The sequence below is a fragment of the Mustela nigripes genome, chromosome 9, assembly GCF_022355385.1.
Source record: "Mustela nigripes isolate SB6536 chromosome 9, MUSNIG.SB6536, whole genome shotgun sequence".
Lineage (NCBI taxonomy): Eukaryota > Metazoa > Chordata > Mammalia > Carnivora > Mustelidae > Mustela > Mustela nigripes.
The window spans coordinates 13,426,382-13,446,386 of NC_081565.1; the positions used below are offsets into that span (position 1 = coordinate 13,426,382).

At 40.1% G+C, this 20,005-nt stretch overlaps 1 protein-coding gene across 1 annotated transcript in view; it reads left to right on the top strand.

The window, feature by feature from the left end:
- C5 (complement C5) overlaps nucleotides 1–20,005 on the top strand; it is a 97,564-nt gene that overhangs the window by 66,943 nt on the left and 10,616 nt on the right. Inside the window, exons 24-35 of the mRNA XM_059412169.1 lie at nucleotides 361–456; nucleotides 1,778–1,949; nucleotides 4,413–4,615; nucleotides 5,933–6,085; nucleotides 8,973–9,035; nucleotides 10,134–10,215; nucleotides 10,749–10,806; nucleotides 15,655–15,757; nucleotides 16,215–16,289; nucleotides 16,398–16,503; nucleotides 17,196–17,279; nucleotides 18,174–18,263. Of these exons, the coding sequence (XP_059268152.1) occupies nucleotides 361–456; nucleotides 1,778–1,949; nucleotides 4,413–4,615; nucleotides 5,933–6,085; nucleotides 8,973–9,035; nucleotides 10,134–10,215; nucleotides 10,749–10,806; nucleotides 15,655–15,757; nucleotides 16,215–16,289; nucleotides 16,398–16,503; nucleotides 17,196–17,279; nucleotides 18,174–18,263 (1,285 nt within the window). The remainder of the gene's footprint in view (nucleotides 1–360; nucleotides 457–1,777; nucleotides 1,950–4,412; nucleotides 4,616–5,932; nucleotides 6,086–8,972; nucleotides 9,036–10,133; nucleotides 10,216–10,748; nucleotides 10,807–15,654; nucleotides 15,758–16,214; nucleotides 16,290–16,397; nucleotides 16,504–17,195; nucleotides 17,280–18,173; nucleotides 18,264–20,005) is intronic.

Genomic DNA, 20,005 nt, shown 5'->3' on the forward strand with positions numbered 1-20,005 from the left:
GTTAAATAGAGGACACTTTGGAAGATCGTATAAACATTGCATTGGAATGTGACTGCTCTAAGAGGAAATAATATGGGAGAACAAAGTCTGAATAGTGCTTCAGAGAGGGAGTTGTTTTTTTAACAGAGTTTTGAAGGAGGGGGAGAAATTTGTGGTGAAGAGGTATGAAGTGGAACTTCAGTGGGAAGGGGAGGGAGAGAAAGGCATGTGAAGGTATGCAAGTGAGGAAGATCCGGATCTTCCTGAGAAATGGCAAGCAGTCCAGCTGGAATGCATGAAGGGAGAAGGGGAGCTTAGAACCAGGTCGTTTCATTTAAGGACTCCGTTTCACTCTCCATTTAAAACATTGCTTATTTTTAGGGTACCGTGCCTATTGAAGCCCGAGAGAATGCCTTATATCTTACAGCCTTTACAGTGATTGGATTTAGAAAGGCTTTTGATATATGCCCCACAATGGTAAGTGTTTCCTTCCTCTAACACTGATTATCTGTTTCTATACCATTTAGTGGGAGAGGCCGCCTTGAAAATAAAGTTAGCTCCAAAATCAAAAGATTGCAGAATTATGATAGGTATTAGAGACCCTCTGGCCCAACCTACTTGTTGACAGTTGCAAAAACTAAGACCTATGGGTAAGGTGGCTTTAATTGTCCAGTATCATGGCCTATTAAATTATGGAGTGGACAGTAGAACCAAGAACTTGTGCTAAGGAGAAAATGACGTGGTATCCCTAGCTTCCTTCCAGTGTCTCTGGTAATATTACAACATACATATGACTGTTATCCTACAGTGGAGGCGTTTTATATCATGGAACTACCAAGACCACACGATAGTATATTTGTTTCTTTGGGGTGTGCCATTTCATTTGCTTAGAAGCTGAGGGGAAGAGGAGAAGATTCACCTGAGTGAGTCAACGTGGAGGACTCCAAGGGGTAACAGAGATATTTCTCTGATCTGGGAAGAGACAGTCCCTGCCCTGAGGTCAAACACACCTGCCTGCAAATCAGAAGCAAATTAGACAATGTCCTTCAAACGAGCCTACAGAACAGACATGGAGGAACCCAAAGATGGTTTGCAGGACTTCATCCCCAAAACAAAATAATGTTTTTAGTTTGTTTCAATATAATTGTTATTTAAACTTAATAAGACAAAATAATCAACAAGGGACAAGTTCCCAGGGCCCTAGAGGGCCAGTCGACACCTAGTGGTACCTGAGCGAGAAACAGTGGAGCTGGAGAAGAGCTGGGCAAGTTGATTTTGTCCTCATGCACGTATCCAAAATAAATACTTCAGTTGTCTCAAGATAAAGTAATAGAGACAATTTCCCCAGAAACTCTTAGGATCAAAAAGCATTCTGGCAGCTTGGTTCTTTTCCTTCTATTTATGCTTTTATTTACTAAAATTCCTTTTGAAAATATCAGTCTGTCCCAGCTATGCCAAGGCAGGGACATGAGGAAAGCTGTGTCTGTGCTCTGCTTCTTCTTCCCAGAGACTACATCTGATATGGGAAGGAGAAACTAAAGGGAAAAATCTCAACAGAGATGAGAACTGAGGGGCAAAAACTGGACCCAGTAGACAAGCACATTTTCCCTCTGAGATTGTACTCTGCTCCTTCTCCTAGAGAGATTGGCTTCAGGGAGATACCATCCACTTCCATTAAGTCATGTCTCACTCTACCCTTCATCTTGCCTGCCTGGGGATGGTGCCACCTGGGGGTAGTTCTCATCAGTTGACAGGTTGAGGCTTGACAAACCTAGATATCTTTTGCTCTTGTTTCCAGAAAATCAACACGGCTCTCACTAAAGCTGATTCCTTTCTGCTTGAAAATGCCCTCTCAGCCCAGAGCACCTTTACACTGGCCATTTCTGCTTATGCTCTTTCCCTGGGAGACAAAAGTCACCCACGGTTTCAACCAATTGTTGCAGCCCTGAAGAGGAAGGCTTTTGTTAAAGGTATGACTTGTTTCGTATGTTTATTTGACAAGTGTTTACTAAGCATATAGAGTCTGCTAGTTCTGGGAAGGAGGTTAGGGTTTGCAAAGTTGAATAAGACACCATCTCTGTCCTTTTTTTTTTTTTTTTTTTTTTAAAGATTTTATTTATTTATTTGACAGAGAGAGATCACAAGTAGGCAGAGGCAGGCAAAGAAAGAGAGAGGAGGAAGCAGGCTCCCTGCTGAGCAGAGAGCCCGATGCGGGACTCGATCCCAGGACCCTGAGATCATGACCTGAGCCGAAGGCAGCGGCTTAACCCACTGAGCCACCCAGGTGCCCCGACACCATCTCTGTCCTAAAGGAACAAATCATCATAATACAATATAGTTAAGTGCTGTTATTCACTTATTCAGCATATGCATTGAGCACCTCCTATATACCAGACACTGTTCTAGGTTCTAGGGATAAAGCAACAGACCAAAAGAAAAAAAAAGTCCAGATCCTCATGGAACTTACATTCCAGTTATGGAGAGACAGACAAACATGGTAAGTAAAATATTTCAAAAAGTGAATAGGTTAGTGATGACTGATATGAAGAAAAGTGAAGCAGGGGAGGGAGTAGGTTGTAATTTAAACCTCCCTGAGAAGCTAGTACTTGAGTTGAGACCTGATGGAGGTAAGAAAGCAAGCTGGGGCTATCCGAATGATGTTCCTGCTGGAGAAGCAGCATGTGAATATGCCTGAGGCAGGAGGGCACCTGGAGCTCCAAGAATGGCAAGGAGGCCAGTATTGCTGGAGAGGAGTGAGATGATGGGGACACCAGGGAAGGAAAAGGGGAGGGAGTCAGGGAGGATCATAGACGGCCTTGGAAGTGATCACAGGAGCTCCACAAGACCGCTGTACAATGTGCATGGCTCCCAACCAGGCCAGTGAACTGAGGCTGAAATTCAGCTTGTGAATTCCCCTAGCCGGGCACGCTGGGTTGGGTCTGCTTCTGCTCAGACCAAGGGGTGCCTGTGTCTCATTCACATCCAGGTGCTGTGGGGCCCAGTGGAAGCCCAAACCTTTAACTTCCACTTCAAGTAAAAAAAGAAGGCACTGGAGGACTTTTAGCAGAGAGATGTGTGCTCATTGCCAGTTTATTGCACTTTCCACTCTGGCTTATCCTGTATTGAGTTGGCTATATGTGTATTTCATTTTGAAAAATAAAGATACCACTTCCTATGGGTCAGGAGTAAAGAGATAGAAACAGGCTAACAGTGATCGCTGGCCAGTGTTCCTATCGCAACACAGGCATAGTTGGACACTTTTGAGCCCTCTCCTGGCTGAGGTTTTCTAAAAGCTTGATAAATGTAACATGAAGTGTACTACTAGGTACAAGATTTGATTTTTGTCATAATTTTAAAATGACTGAATCTTAAAAAGATAAAATAAAAGAAAAAGAAAAATGACTGAACCTCAAAACCACTTGTATAGTGCTTTTAAAATAATGCAAAAGAATAGCTTAGGTCTTAGAAGATAGGGATCATAAAATCATAGAATTTAAGAAGAGGTCTTAATAATTCAAATAATGTTTGCGCTGAAAGCATCTTCAAAAACCAAAATTTTCATTCTAACTACAACAAATCTGAGTTTTTGAGAAGGAGGGGAAACATTGTCCAAAGTCATGCAAATAACATAATTGTGAATTATAAACTGATACATCAAAATCTTGACTAACCTTCAAAAATGATTTCCAAATATGCCTTATTGGTTTTTTAGAGATAATCTATTTTTAAAGGATGTAAAGTGACAAGTCTAAATTACTAGAGCAATAACAAATATAATTTAGAACCTAGCTTTTGAAAAGTATTGCATATATGAAATTATCTTTAGTGCTTTACATTGGGAAGAGATCATAAAAGACTGAATTAAGGCTTTGGTCATGATCTCATAATTTCTAGGACACAGAATTTTTTTTTCCAATCAGGGAGTAATGTTTCAAATTTATCTCATAGTGTCAATAACAACAGTAAGCCTTGCTCTGTGGATGGTGCTTTCTGGTGGACTAAGAGTTACATTTGGTATCTCACCTGAGTTTCGCTGCGAGGAAAAAAGTACCATATACACTTTGGGTATTAGAAAATTAGTCCCACAGGACTAAAAGAATCTGTCCAAATCGACATGGTCAGTTCCTAGAAGGGTAGAGAGTAGAACCTAGGCGTACTAGTTACCAGTTTATTGCACTTCTCACTTCACGACACTGTTCTTCCCAAGTACACGTGGGCTCTCCACGATGACACTTTCAAGTCAAAACAAACAGCACTGTATTAAGAGAACTTATTTTGTATTGGTCCCTTTGAGGAAGTTCTTCCTACAAATGAGTAAGAAATTTCCAGAACTCAAAAGGCCACTACCAGAAGAAACTTCGAGAAACCTGCTAGAATTAATGTCAAATTCGCATTTTTAATTATACTAATGAATGTGATTTGCTGATATTCAGGTGAGCCAGTCGTTTATCGTTTTTGGAAAGATGATCTTCAACAAGATAGATCTGCACCTAACTCTGGTACAGCACATATGGTAGAAACCACTGCCTATGCTTTGCTCACCTTTCTGAGCTTGAAGGATATAAATTACGTTAACCCGATCATCAAATGGCTATCTGAAGAGCAGAGGTATGGAGGTGGCTTTTATTCAACCCAGGTAACATTTCTTTATCTTGTTTTATCCTCCTGGAGACATTTGTCCTGCCACCCACATCTCACCTATTATATGTTCCCACCCATTCTGACCTCCATGCTTTTGTCCACCAAATGAGCATACCTTAGATATGAATCAGTCACTAGAACCAGAGGGCCCTTAGAGATTATATGCCCTGATAGCCTTCTTAGGGAAGAAAGTCATCCCTAGGAAGTTCATTCATGGAGTTAGGGGCAAAGCCAAAATCAAAACTCACATCTCCTAATTCTAAATCCCATACAATCTTTACGATTCTTAATGATCATGAAGGGCTAACAAGGCTATCAACATCCATCACATCCTGTATAATGACCATGTGGACAAATGTACTGATATTCCCTCCCCCCAACATAAATAAAAAGTGAGAGAGATACTGATTGTTATAATTTATTTACCAATGTAAACTCATTTATGTATGTATTTTCTATGTTAGAACTATTAGGTAGTTGAAGAAATGCATCTGCATTCAAAGTTTAGCTCAAATACTGGCATCTTCTCTGTTCCTTGGATGTTTGGATGATGACAGAATGTGTTTTATATGTTTGTGTATTACAAAATTTAGAGTTAGAGGGGTCCTTCAGGATTACTTTAATCATTATCTAATCTGGGGAGGCAAATGGGTTTTCATCTTAGAGACAGGTGTAAGCTTAGCAAGGAAGAGTGTCCCATTGGTGAGCGCAACATCAATACAAGCAGACAGGGTAGCCACGTATTTGACATCTCTGAGCTAGTCACATTTCCCAACTTTATAGACGAGGAAGATGAGACCTAGAAAAGTAAAGTTCATTCTTTTATTCCTTCAACAAATACTTGTTCAATAGCTACAATGTGTACCTACTAAAATGTAATGGATGCCAAGAAAAACTTGCCTCCAGAAATCTTACATTACAGTGGGCAGAAAGAGAAAATTAAAACAGAATTATGGGGAGGGAGAGCTCATTTCTGGCCTCCCTGTGGATTTATTTAAGGTGAGACTTAAAAGATAAAATGGAGGCATTCTGCAAAGAGTGACCTGCCTGAGGTCACGCACTCGGGATGCATGGAGAGCCTGGACCTGAGGCCACACTTCTTCCTCTCCCTGCCAACAGCAGCATCCTTACCCTGGAGGGAGACACCTTCCTCTTACCTCCACCTGGGGGCCCTTCACCAATTCCACTCAGTCAGTTGGAGTTTCCGCACAGCTTAGCATACCCCCACCGTCTCCCAAGAAAGGGTGTTTGTAAACACAGGGGATATGTAAATGAGCTAAACCTATTTTTGTGCCTTGCTAATTGTTGATAGGATACAATCAATGCCATCGAGGGCCTGACAGAATATTCACTCATGATTAAACAACTTCGCTTGGACATGGATATCAACCTTTCTTATAAGCGTAAAGGTGACATCCACCATTATAAGATGACAGAGAACAGTTTCCTTGGAAGGCCAATAGAGGTAAATGAAGGACTTTTGATAATATCCCATAACTGGATGGGGCCTTTGAAATCATGTGTTCCACTCTTATTTTACAAATATATCTATTTACTACTAAAAAAGTCACTGATACCTGCTATGTCCTGGGCACTGGGGAGTCAAAGGCAAAGTATATGAAGAAACTGTGTGCTCAGGGAGACAGTTATTTTAACAGACAGTGAAAAATAAGAGCCTTGACAGGGACACGGAAGGACAGAGCAGGGCCTCCTGACCCAAGGTGAGCGGTAGGGATTTGTCAAATGCATCCAGGGGTGCAGGTTAAATCTGGAAGAATCAGAACAACTTAGCCAGGTGAAGAAAAGGGAATAACATTCCAGACAGAGAGAACAGTATACAAAAGGGACAATGATAGAGGGAGAGAAAACACATCCGGGCATCCACCAATGGTTCCACCTGGCCCTGTGACACATGCAAACTGTGGCATAGCTGGAACTGGCCTTTAGGTCCTCAGACAACTTACCCCAGGTACCCTGCTGGATTTTTTTTTTTAAGTGGGCTCCATGCCCAGTGCGGAGCCCAACATGGGGCTTGAATTCACAACCCGAGATCAAAACCTAGGCTGAGATCAAAAGTCGGACACTTGGGGCGCCTGGGTGGCTCAGTGGGTTAAGCTTCTGCCTTCGGCTCAGGTCATGATCTCAGGGTCCTGGGATCAAGCCCCGCATCAGCTCTCTGCTCAGCAGGGAGCCTGCTTCTGTCCCCACCTTCGCCTGCCTCTCTACCTCCTTGTGATCTCTCTCCATAAATAAATAAATAAAATCTAAAAAAAAAAAAAAAAAAAAAAGTCGGACACTTAACCAACTGAGCCAACCAGGCTCCCCTAGATTTTATTTTATGAAAACATTGATGGCCTATGAAAATTCCCCCCCCCCAAAAGAACACATTAGAAAAACTAGTCTCTGCATCAGTTAGAGTAGCTGCCAGTAAACAGCTGCTAACACACATTTTTCTAATTACTACATTTTAGATGTTTTTAAGTCGTATTTAAATATGTGAATAATTGGAAATAGTTTTTGACTGTCTGTATCCTCTACAAATCTATGTTTGGAAAAAGTGAATAGACATGAGAAATAAAATTTAATGCAAAAATTACAAACTAATGGCCCATAGTAAAAAAAAAAAAAAAAGATAGGTATAGATATATAGATAGAGATATAGACATATTCCAATACTTAGATGTCCATAGACTTCAGGGTACCTGGGTGGCCCAGTAGGTTAAGTATCTGCCTTCAGCTCAGGTCATGATCCCAGAGTCCCAGGATCAAGTCCCGCATCAGCCTCCTTGCTCAGCAGGGCGTCTGCTTCTTCCTCTGACCTTCCCCCTCTCATGGTCACTCTCTCTCATTCTCTCTCTCTCTCTCAAATAAATAAATAAAATATTTAATTAAAAAAATCCATAGACTTCAAATAGCAATCTGCTTCCAAACTCCTTTGAAAATCCATAGGATCTGGCACAAGGTGCTGGCAGCAGCAAGCATTCTTCAATCTGTCCCAGTTCCTGCCAGTCAAGGGACATGTGTGTATGCACTTTGTCTGTACTTTGTGCTTGGGCTTCTGCAGGCCCCTGGGTTGGTAATGTGTCTTCTTTCTCTGGGAACCTGTAGAGTTCCAGAGACTGACATTCTGAGCCAGTGGTCTAAGCTCTCATGAGGAGGTCTTGACCTGAACAGCACGGTAGACCCACTGGACTTGGCTGGAATTAATTCTTCTCTGCAGGGGTAATGCTGTAAGGGGCCCCTTGCTATTTTTAAATAATTTAAACCTCAGCCCATGATGATAGTGTCTTTATGGAAAACCCAGGCTAGTAATACCAAGTTTTGAACTCTCTACGCCAGCATTTCCTGAAACATGTTACCTAAAATAAGTTTGGTGATCAAGAAAGTGTGGGAAACTGTAGCTTAAATGAAGTTAAACAAGTTCTTTCATAGAAGATACCCCATCTTTAATACATATGTGACTAAATGTGGTGACTCTGGGTAAGAATGGGCAACGGAGGGGCATGGGGACAAGGGCAGGGCAACAGTGACTTATATGTCACTTAGGTTCATAGAACTCATTCCTCATGCAGCATCTCGATATGCTGGCTTTTCGATAAATGATACTATATTCCATCAGGGAAAAAAGGAAGTTGGCCTTTTTATGTGCATTTACTAAAATTTAGAAAAAGGGCTGATAACTTTTCATGGACACCAAATCCCTTTTGCACCAGTGTGCTAAGTAAGGGAATGGCAGGCTACAGATTTAGTGAGAGCAAAGAACCAACCCTTTGGGCCTCTTGCACAAAATGATCTCCCTCATGCTTTCCACAAATCAAGGGGCATTTATATAATTGAGTTCCTTTAAAGAAGAGAATTCCTTAATCCAGTTCGTTCCTTCACTCTCCTTCTAGAAAGATGGGAAGAAGACCATCAGCACCTAAGGATTTGGCAGGTTTAAGTGAGGTGCTAGGGGTCTGGGTGGGGTGCCAAATCTTTTGTTAAACAGAGACCAGTGGGAAGTGGAGGAGACAGCCATCATGAGGCACTGAAAGGCATTTACAAAGAGATGAAGATCCAGTTTTATCATAACCATATATAAGTGAAGGTGTAACCAAAAATAACTTCTGATATGTTGGTATCACTGGCTTACTCAGGAGATCTCAGACATCATATTTACATGTAAAGGGGAAAGGGGAATTTCCAGTACTTTTTGTGTCTGTGTGCACAGGATTTTCACTGTCCTTATCCATTTAATCTCACAACAGCTCTGAGAGAGGAACCTGGCAGGTGTCCATGAACTCTTTTCATTGTTCTGTCCTCCCTCATCATTGAATAAGAAAAGAAAGCATGGTTTCTCATCCCCTTTTCAGGTGTCTCTCAATGATGACCTCGTAGTCAGTACTGGATATGGCAATGGGCTGGCCACAGTGCATGTAAGTATTTCACTGAGAGTCAGTTTCATGCACAATGATGTGTCTGCTTGGACCAAGTAACATAAAAGAAAGTTAGGGACTTTGCCACAAAGTTACAGAAATCTAGGCTTGGGTAACCATGACTAAAGTAGGATTCATTTATTTAATTCTTTTTGCTATCTTGGTAGCTGTACTCACAATTGCTTTTTGCAAATGGTTATGTTAATCCTTGTATGCATATAGTCTTTGTATTTGTGGAAATTATATATAATTATACATATAGATACATAGTTTTATGGTTCTAGACGTAAAGGTACATATGGTGCATGTGTGTGGACACATACACGTATGTATCCATGTTTTCTGTGATTTGTAGCATAGTCACACCTTGTTTACCCAGTTTCATTTAAGATGGATGTATATATATAAGGGCTTAAGTTTCTTTTATTTTAGCCATAGACTGTGTGCACTTGTGTAGACAACTTAGAAAACTTGTACTGCCAAATGGCTAAAATAAGATCAACTACATATTCTAAGCATAATTTAATATTCTACTGATGATTTTAATTACGCTCTTATCTTTTCCACATTTATCCCTTCAAAGACTTTATAAGATTGCATGGTTGGGTTGGTAGGGAGGTGGTTATCCACTTTTCTGTCACTTCTAGTTGCTCTCAACATACCTACCTCGGGTAGCACCCCTGTCCTATGCACACCTATAATTTGTTGTTTACCGTGGGTGGTGTGGGAGCTGAGAGAAAACCACACTTCCTAGCCTTGTAGTGTTATGCATAAAACTTATTGTACAGGTTCAAAGGTGAGAGGCTTAGGAACTTTTCTGTACAGTCAGGTGCTCAGATTTGACTGCATGGGATTTGGCAAGATTCTGCCAGGCTAGATATCATTTTTTCCCCTACTTGGACTAGTCAGCTATGTTTCAAATTGTGGGGTTTGCTGGAAGTCCGGCTATTGTGAAATGAGTCTTCACTGCACCCAATTTGCACTGGATTGTGGAAATGATACTTCAAGCATCCCATCTGCAGGAAAACAGTACTGCCACAATGCCTTCCCACTGTCCCGTTATAAATAGAATATTCTTGCTCACTCATCCCGATGCAGGTAACAACTGTGGTTCAAAAAACTGGCACCTCTGATGAAATTTGCAGCTTTCACTTGAAAATTGAAATCCAAGACATGGAAGGTAAAACAGCATGATTTACACTGTAATTTTGTGCCCCTCCCTTTTTTCCTTCCTGTGGTCTTCATCTCCCTCTTCTGGCGGGTTGGTTCTCCCCTCCATTTCAAAAGCAAGTCCTTTTGATCCCTGTAGTCCTTCTCTAACCATGGCCCCAGGATCAGAGGGTGTGCTTTCTTCTGCCCTGAGAACTTTGATGTGTGGCTCAAAGACCTATCCCTACAAGGGATAGGGGATTTCTAGCAACCAGTGAATCCAGGCATCAGCTCTTTCTCCCTACAACCTTCTCCAAACATGCTACCTTAAATAACTCCTTCCTTAAATTATAAGTTCTTTGAGAGCAAAGAACTGTTATAATTATTAATATTGTCAGTAGCCATGAATTTCCATTAAAATAACCAGAAGTGTCAATTTCCGAGTGATAAATCATTTTTAACTGTGTTCAGAGACCTTTTCACTAATTATTCTGTTCTAACGGGTGCAAAACAGCTAAAAATGGTTTACCGTCATTTTGTTTGCTTGTTTGTCCTGTGTGCTAGCATCCAGCTACAGAGGCTATGGTGACTCGGATTATAAGCGAATCATAGCCTGTGCCAGGTAAGCCTGTTTTCACAAAGGGGAGCGAAGACTTCAGGGTCTGGGTTGTGCCATTCTATTATGTCTTTACACCTTCTTGAATTTTAAGATGGCTGGAAGACGCAAAATTGTGCACTTTTTAAAAAAATTATTTATTTATTTGACAGATGGAGATCACAAGTAAGCAGACAGAAAGGCAGAGAGAGAGAGAGGAGGAAGCAGGCTCCCTGCTGAGCAGAGAGCTGGATGAGGGACTTGATCCCAGGACCCTGGGATCATAACCTGAGCTGAAGGCAGAGGCTTTAACCCACTGAGCCACCCAGGCGCCCCAATTGTGTGCTTTTTAAAGTGCAAGATGTAATGGGTGTTCTTAGATAGCTACTTTGTAAAACTACTTTGTTTTTACTCATAGTTTTTGGCCTCCCATTTTTGGCCTTTTTATTCAAACACTATAATATTATCTTCTTTCTATCTTCCAGAAAGGTAGAGAGGAGATTGAAGTATTAGGAAAAGAAAAAGAAAAAGACTTTCTTATAAGCAGCTTCTACTCTCCTACTTAGAAAAATCATATTCACTCAGCAAAATCCCTAGCCCTTATTAGCCAGTGGTGAATTGAGATTCAGAGTGAATTGAGATTCAGGCTGCACATGGAAGTCAGCTGGAGGGCTTTTAGAACTATCTAAAACTCAGGCCTTACCCCTAGAGGTTATTCTGATGGTAGCCAGCCTTGAGAACCAGGGTCTGGGGATCAAACCCCACGTTGGGCTCCCTGCTCAGCGAGGTGTCTGCTTCTCCCTCTGCCTCTGCTCGCCTTCCCCTTTCCCCTTCTCCTCCTTTTGCCCCTCCTCCCCCTGCTAGTGCTCCCCCCCTCAAATAAATAAATAAATCTTTTTTTTTTTAAAGCATAGGTTTTTGAAATTATGTACACATACCTTAGTGATCACACAGAGTAAAGCAGTGGTGGACCCATGATTAGAACACAGACCTCTTCCCTCTTCTTTTCATAACCCCTCAGTACCTCCTGTTGTGCTGTTTCCTTAACTCTTCACAGAAATCTCAACAACTGATTTCTGTGGTTGGTATTCTGCTGATTTTGCATATAATCACAGATGATGTCAAAGCACTTAGAAATTCTGCAGAGCTGTATAATAGATTAGAGCAGAAAAGGATTTGGGGGGATGACACAATGAACCCAGAAGCTGAAACACAAAGAGGTGAGGTGACCTGCTGAGTTCTCACGGAGTTGGAGGTAGAGGCAGGGCCTCGAGCCCCAGACCTTGACACTCAGGTCAGGATCTAAACCACCTCTTTAGTCAGTATAACCTAAGACCACTGACCTCAATGAACAGCACACTGCTTCTCACCACCTCCTTCCCAGCCATTTCCCATCCTTGTCCAGTCTCTCCTTTTTCAGGATTCCCGCACTGGCCAGCCTGCTCACAATACCTCCTTCCGTCCTTGGCCAGTCTCTGCCCTCTGTTCGCTCTCAAGCACCCTTCCTCATTCCTTCATGTCTTCCCGCTAAGGTTTCCCTTTCCCACCCTCCTAACTGCCATTTCTGCACTTGGGTACCTCTCTTCTGGAGGAGGAGGCATGATCACAGTTGTGTTTAAATTCCAACTGGTCACAGGGAGATGTGAGCAGACTTGTTGAAGGCGGGGCCTGCATAGGACCCTATAGTGGGCACAAAGCAGGGCTCTGATGGATCAGTGGGACCCCTGGGGGGTAGCCTCTACCATGAAGTACTCAAGTGACCTGTAACAAATCGGCTTGCTTCTCTGGGCCTCTTCTGTAATGCAGGGATACTAAACTATCTGTTCTCCAAGTGTCTTTCAGTTCTTATGTCCTACAACTCTGCGATACATAAAAAGGCTCTTATCAAAAACTCATTCATTTAAATTCATTGACAGGAGGCCTAATTCAAGATTGTTAATATACAAAAGAAAGCAAATAGAGATGTAATATTGAATTTTCTAATTTTTTTGGCTTTTACCAGTTGGGAACAGAATGCTCAAAAAAGCCAGGTAGAATATGCTTTGGCTCTGTGAAGTTAAAGTAGGTTGGATAAAGTCCAAAAGTAACTGTGTAGTACTTATTCATGTGAAAAAATCTTTGCCTTCAAATATTCTCTCTCCTGACTTAAAAAAAAATGCCTGCATACAGTTTCTGTATTCAGGGGGTCTCTTTCCTGTAGTTAGCTTTTTACAACCTCTCTGTTGTATCCGTAAGAAAAGAAAAAAGGATTTCATTTCTCTCCTTCTCTCTGAACAAAATGCCTTTGGGGAAGATTGCTGTCTTTGGCAGCAGGCAAAGGGCTTCTCGAAAGGAACATTTCTGTTCCATGGTTGAAACAGTCACCATGGCAACCAGTCATCAAGGCTCCAGCAACTTTTCATAGACATTCTCCACTCAGGAGGCCTTTTTCCATTCTGTTGACAGAGTATTTGCATCTGTGAGCAAGAGTTCTCTGCTCCTGGTGATACTCACCCATTCAATTAGGGAGATGTCCAGATGTCATTTTACAGTTCCAGTTTGTCTTATAGTCTGTTGTTAATTGTTAATTTTGTGAAGAATGGGACTAAATTTTTGTAAACCAGAGATTTTATGATATCTTTAATTATTACAGTAACTAGTACAAACAAAACATCTAATAGGGTCTGCCCCAATAGGTATGATTGGGAAAAAGAGATCCCCTGCCACCTCAATAACTCACATAAAAGCTCCCATTTAACTAATTCTCATTCCTTCAGGTGAAATCAGTTTATCTTCCCACTATGAAGCTGTCTCCCCAGTTTCTTCCTTTAATCCTAACATCTTCCAGGCTCCACTCTCAAATGTCCAGCCTTCTCTCAAGCATCTTGAGATGAAGCTGGAACCTGAAACTCAAGCTTTGCAGAACCGCCCTCGCTCTGCCCCCATCTCTGGTCTTCAGCCCCTGACCTGCCAGCTTACCCCTTTTAAATCTTCTAATTCCACTTAATGGCAGCACTAACCTCTGTCTCTTAAAACAAAGCCTCAGAATTATAAAGGTAGACTTGAAACACAAGTTTATACTTCTTCACAGTTTATTTTACCAAGAAAATGAACTCCAGAAAGGGAAAACAATAGGTAGAAATGTCTCAGCAGAACTGGGGTAAAACTCAATTTTCCTGATTCCCCTGTTCACTGGCTTTTTTTTTTTTCTGCTCTTATCAGAAAAAAACAAAAACAAAAACACACCAAATCTCTCATTTTACCGCCTTTGCCTTTTTCCTTAGCTTCCTCCTGAGCACTATTCCTAGATGGAGGATAGTCCTTAAAACATTTTTTTTTTAATAAAGTATCTATTGTGGAAAATTTAGAAAGTATAGAAAAGCATGGAAAAGAAAAGAGATAAATCACTTACGAAGAGAGTAGCTGCTAACATTTTCGGGTATTTCCTTCAAGCTTTTTCCTAAACATGCTTATTGAGTCGCTTTTGAATATAGAACAAATTTTCTTTTTCAAGTGTGCTGCATTAGAAAAAGAACTGGAGGGAGACAAACCATAAGTGACTCTTAACCTCACAAAACAAACTGAGGGTTGCCGGGGGGAGGGGGTTTGGGAGAAGGGGGTGGGATTATGGACATTGGGGAGGGTATGTGATTTGGTGAGTGCTGTGAAGTGTGTAAACCTGGTGATTCACAGACCTGTACCCCTGGGGATAAAAATATATGTTTATAAAAAATAAAAAATTAAAAAAAAAAAAAAGGAACTGGAATGAGAATCAAGAGATTTATGCAGCTCTGAGGTGAACTAGTCATGTGACCTTGACAAGTACCTTACTGTCATCCTCAGTTTCCTCAACTACTTTGTTAAAAGCTTGGGCTGAATAACCTCTACAGGTCCATTTAAAGTATTGGTCAAGGGACACCTGGGTGGCTCAGTTAAGTGTACACCTTCAGCTCTGGTCATGATCTCAGCATTCTGGGATCAAGCCTCACGTCTGTCTCCCTGCTTGGTGGGAAGACTGCTTTCCCTCTCTCACTTCCCCTGCTTGGGTTCCTGACCTTGCTTTCTCTCTCTCTGTCAAATAAATAAATAAAGTCTTAAAAAAAAAATAGAGATTAAGAGTCACTTATGGTTTGTCTCCCTCCCAATCCCATCTTGTTTCATTTATTCTTCTCCTACCCACTTAAGCCCCCATGTTGCATCACCACTTCCTCATATCAGGGAGATCATATGATAGTTGTCTTTCTCTGCTTGAAGGGGGTGGGATTATGGACATTGGGGAGGGTATGTGCTTTGGTGAGTGCTGTGAAGTGTGTAAACCTGGTGATTCACAGACCTGTACCCCTGGGGATAAAAATATATGTTCATAAAAAATAAAAAATTAATTTAAAAAATTTAAAAAAAATAAATCTTAAAAAAAAATAAAATAAAATGTACTGGGGACTCAAATAAATAAATAAATAAATAAAGTATCAGTCAAGAGGTGCCTGGGTGGCACATTTGGTTAAGGGTCTGACTCTTGGTTTTGGCTCAGGTCATGATCTCAGGGTCATGACCTTAGGGTAGTGAGATAGAGCCCCGCATTGGCCTCCATACTCAGTGCAGAGTATGCTTGGGGTTCTCTCACTCCTTCGCCCTCTGCTCACGCTCACTCTCTAAATAAAGTATTGGTCAAGTGAGCAAAAAGTTAGAATAGATAACTCTAAGATCTCTTACAACACTAACATTTAGAGGTTGCAATGCCTGTATTATAGTGAGGCAAGTAAGGGCAGACACAAATTAAAAATTAAAACCTAATAAAAATATATGTTTATAAAAAATAAAAAATTTTAAAAAAATTAAAACCTAAAGAATCTTGTCCACTTATTAATTCCATTTCCGATCTCTCATTTATTTTAGCTACAAGCCCAGCAAAGAAGAATCATCATCTGGGTCTTCCCATGCAGTGATGGATATCTCTTTGCCTACCGGAATCAATGCAAACGCAGAAGATTTAAGAGTTGTAAATGTTCTCTTTTACATATTATTATGGATGCTTGGTTTTCTTTATTACACTCTTTTACAGATAAAGCTATTTCCTTTCATTTTAACATATTTTATAATTTATTAAATTATATATACAACTCTGTGTATAATATATATAATAAAATATAATGTATTTTAATATATCACTTTCATAGAATCACCTAGAATATTCTTTCCAAATCAATAATCTACCTAAGTTTTAATTTTCCAAAGTAAAGTGGGTGCATATACTTGCATGGTCTGAACAAAATGTAAATGCATAGGATTACATGTTCAGACTTTTTCAAGAGGAGGAGCTGCTCTTCAACTTTTTTGAATAGTGGATTACTTCCCCACGTCTAACATCCCAATATGGGGTGAATGCATTTAAACAAAATGATCAACTTAAAAAAAAATCGTGAAATTAAATCCAAACTTTCTCTTTCCTCTCCCAGCTTGTGGAAGGGGTAGATCAGCTACTAACTGATTATCAAATCAAAGATGGACATATTATTCTGCAACTGAATTCGGTAAGTTCCACCTCCCATCAATCCCCATTTCCAATCACTATTCAAAATTTTCAGGCCAAAATGTTGAGTTTCTTCTCCCATAATTTGCTCAAACCTTGTAATTGTCAGATTCCTTCTGATGAGTTCCTTTGTGTTCGATTCCGGATATTTGAACTTTTTCAAGTTGGGTTTCTGAGTCCTGCTACTTTCACGGTGTATGAATACCACAGACCAGGTAATCAACTATACTCTAAAATTTCTTCGGAGAACTACTTTGCCTTCATTACAGTATCCATTGCATCTCTCCTTTTTTGAGAAGCTCATGTACCCCCTATTTCTTTAATCCTCCCAGAATCAACACAGTGTTGGGTATATGACTTGTTTAATAAATGTTGAATCAATGATCCTACATTTGATCACTGAGCTTTTTCTGCGAATACTAAGTAATCAGAGAGCTCTTTGGTTCACAAGACAGACAACTCCATTTTAGGCAGTTCTACTTGTTTAAAAAATTCTAAGAATGAACCAAAGTCTCACACCCATTCATTCTAGTTTTATCTTCCAAAATCACATGGAACATACTTGGCCCCTCTTCTTCTATTCTCCTAAACAATTACAGCTCTTTCTGCAGACCCTTGTGTAACAAAATTTACTTCCTCTCATTCATGGAAGTGTCAAATATTTTAATTCTAAGAAATAATATTGAACAGTAAAATTTCAAGCACAGAAGGGGAAATCATTTTGAAGGAGAGTAAAGGGACATGCGTCAGGAGAGACAATGCATAGTTTAATCTCCTTGCATCTAAGTTACAAAAAGAAATTTTGGAATAAGTCATCTCCAAAACCCCATGGGAGAGGCTCACTGATCCATAAATGTGTTGTGTGTTAATCAAGTCACCTCTCCTAACTATGCTTTCATTGCCACAGATAAACAATGCACCATGTTTTATAGTCCATCCCATGCCAATCTTCAGCAAGTCTGTGAAGGAGTAACGTGCAAATGCGTAGAAGGTAAACTTCACTTAACATGTTCAGACTGCATGCTTGTTTAAAGCAGGACTCATAATTCAGGACTAATCTGGCAGAAGCTATTTGACAAACTTGTACCTCAGAAGAAGACATCTCAGCTGACTGAAAGCTGGTTGATTGAATACTGTAAAACTACTTTTCAACAACTTCTGAACACCCTGGTAGTTTCTACTGTACAGATATGGAGAAACACCTGCTAGACAATTTGTTGGATATCAGAGGAATAACAGGATGTGAAATTCTTGCTTTTCACCTTGTCTTTTTAATGAAATAGGACCACAGCTTAAGAGAACAGAGGCTCAGGACTGAGCCACTAGCCCTATTCTTTTTCTTTTTCCTTAACACTCAGTGACATCTCTGTTTATTGTCCAGTTCCCTTCAGTCTTCTGTAAATCCTTTCCCTTGGTCAAGGAAAGGACCCAAAACTCAATAATCATCAACTGACTCCATGAGGGTCTGGGTTGGTTTGGGATTTATTTTGTTTTTCAAAAAATTTAATATCTATAAGAGGTACTTATTGTACCATTTTATAGCTCTAAATCAGTCCAGTTATCATTTTGGTTCCTTCAAGAGACTTTTAATTATACTCAAAATGGGAAAATTTCCTCCTTTCTTTAATGAAAGCATATACATTTCAAAAGAACTGAATTGAATTTGGAGTGACTACCCATTCTAAGCCTCATGTCCCAGATTTTGTTTTTGTTTATTTCATTTTGGTTTTGCTTTATATAATGTCTCACTTTATGGAAAAGGGAAAAAATGGTATTTATAAGATCATACTGGATTGCCAGGGCTTGTGAAAACTGTGTTTACTGCCAAAGGGAGTGCCTGCCTCTTTACGTTAACCTAACTTTTACCATTTTTCACAAAATCCAGCTGACTGTGGACAAATGCAGGCAGAATTGGATCTGACAATCTCTCCAGATACTAGAAAAGAAGCAGCATGTAAACCAGACATTGCCTATGGTAAGTTCAATGTTTTGTATAGAGTTCCGTTAAACAAAGTTTTATGAATATATGATCCATTAGAGAGCAACAACTTTTTATAGTGACTATTTGGATACTACATTCTATGTTCCCTTGAAGGAAAATGTCAATTTTCAGCATTAACAAGCAAAATTATCTATCCTTCAGTAAAGAAATGTAACTTTCATTTAAAACGACAGGAGTGACGTACACACCCAGCCAGGATACTTTGCGCTATTAGATCCCATCAAATTAAACAGAGAGAACTTTTGAGAAGCCCTGAAGGTATAAGATTTCACTATTCTTCCAGTCAGAGGCAGACACAAAGATGGTTTGGGGGCTTAGAATTTTTTTTTCAAACTCCCTTCAAAGACAAGGTAAAAATATCAATACTAAATCATTTAAAATATATACAGAATTGCAGTGTTCTGCTTCAAAAGGAGCATCTCCTTCTGGATGTCCAGAGCTCAGAGCTATGTCAAATGCCCAGGACAGTTGTGGTCTTCTCTTACGTTCAGAGAATTAGCTCCTTTATTTCTGTGTGTGTGTGTGTGTGTGTGTGTGTGTGTGTGTAAGTTTCATATATATATATATATATATATATAATTTTAAATTCAATTAGCCAACTTATAGTACATCATTGGTTTCAGATGTAATGCTCAATAATTCATCAGTTTCATATACAACACCCAGTGCTCATCACATCATGTGCCCTCCTTAATGCCCATCACCCAGTGACCCCATGCCCCCAGCCACCACCCCTCCAGCAACCCTCAGTTTTTTTCCTAGAGTTAAGAGTCCCTCATGGTTTTTCCTCCTTCTCTGATGACTTCCCATTCTATTTTCCCCCCCTTTCCCTACGATCCTCTGCCCTACTTTTTATGTTCCACATATGAGAGAAACCATATCAAAATTGGTTTCTAATGTTTATTTCTGGCTTCTTTTTTTTTTTTTTTGAAAGAGAGAAAGAGAGCATATTGTACACTATCTCAAACGTGTGGGGGGGGGATATTATCTCAGTACAGTTAATTCAGCACTGTGTGTTTACTGACTGCTTTCTTATATCGTTTCTCATTGGAATCCCATAAGACCTGTTTGAGGTAACAGAGAATTATCTGTATTTTGCCAGTGAATAAACTAAGTTTCAGGGAGATTGAATAATTTGTTCAAAGTCATGTAGGAATTAAGTAGTAAAACTAGGATGCATCCTGCTCTTCAGTATTATTTCCATTATATTACACTGATCTCGCTTACTGGAAATACAGCCATCAGAATAAATTGGGGATGATTTATAGTCTTTCTTTCCATAGAATTCATCTTGATTTTTTTGTGTATTTTTTTAAATTTATTTTTTATTTATTTTCAGCATAACAGTATTCATTGTTTTTGTACCACACCCAGTGCTCCATGCAATCTGTGCCCTCTCTAATACCCACCACCTTGTTCCCCTAACCTCCCACCCCCACCACCACTTAAAACCCCTCAGATTGTTTATCAGAGTCCATAGTTCATGGTTCACCTCCCCTTCCAATTCCCCCCAACTCCCTTCTCCTAACTCCCCATGTCCTCCATGCTATTTGTTATGCTCCACAAATAAGTGAAACTATATGATAATTGACTCTCTCTGCTTGACTTATTTCACTCAGCATAATCTCCTCCAGTCCTGTCCATGTTGCTACAAAAGTTGGGTATTCATCCTTTCTGATGGAGGCATAATACTCCATAGTGTATATGGACCACAA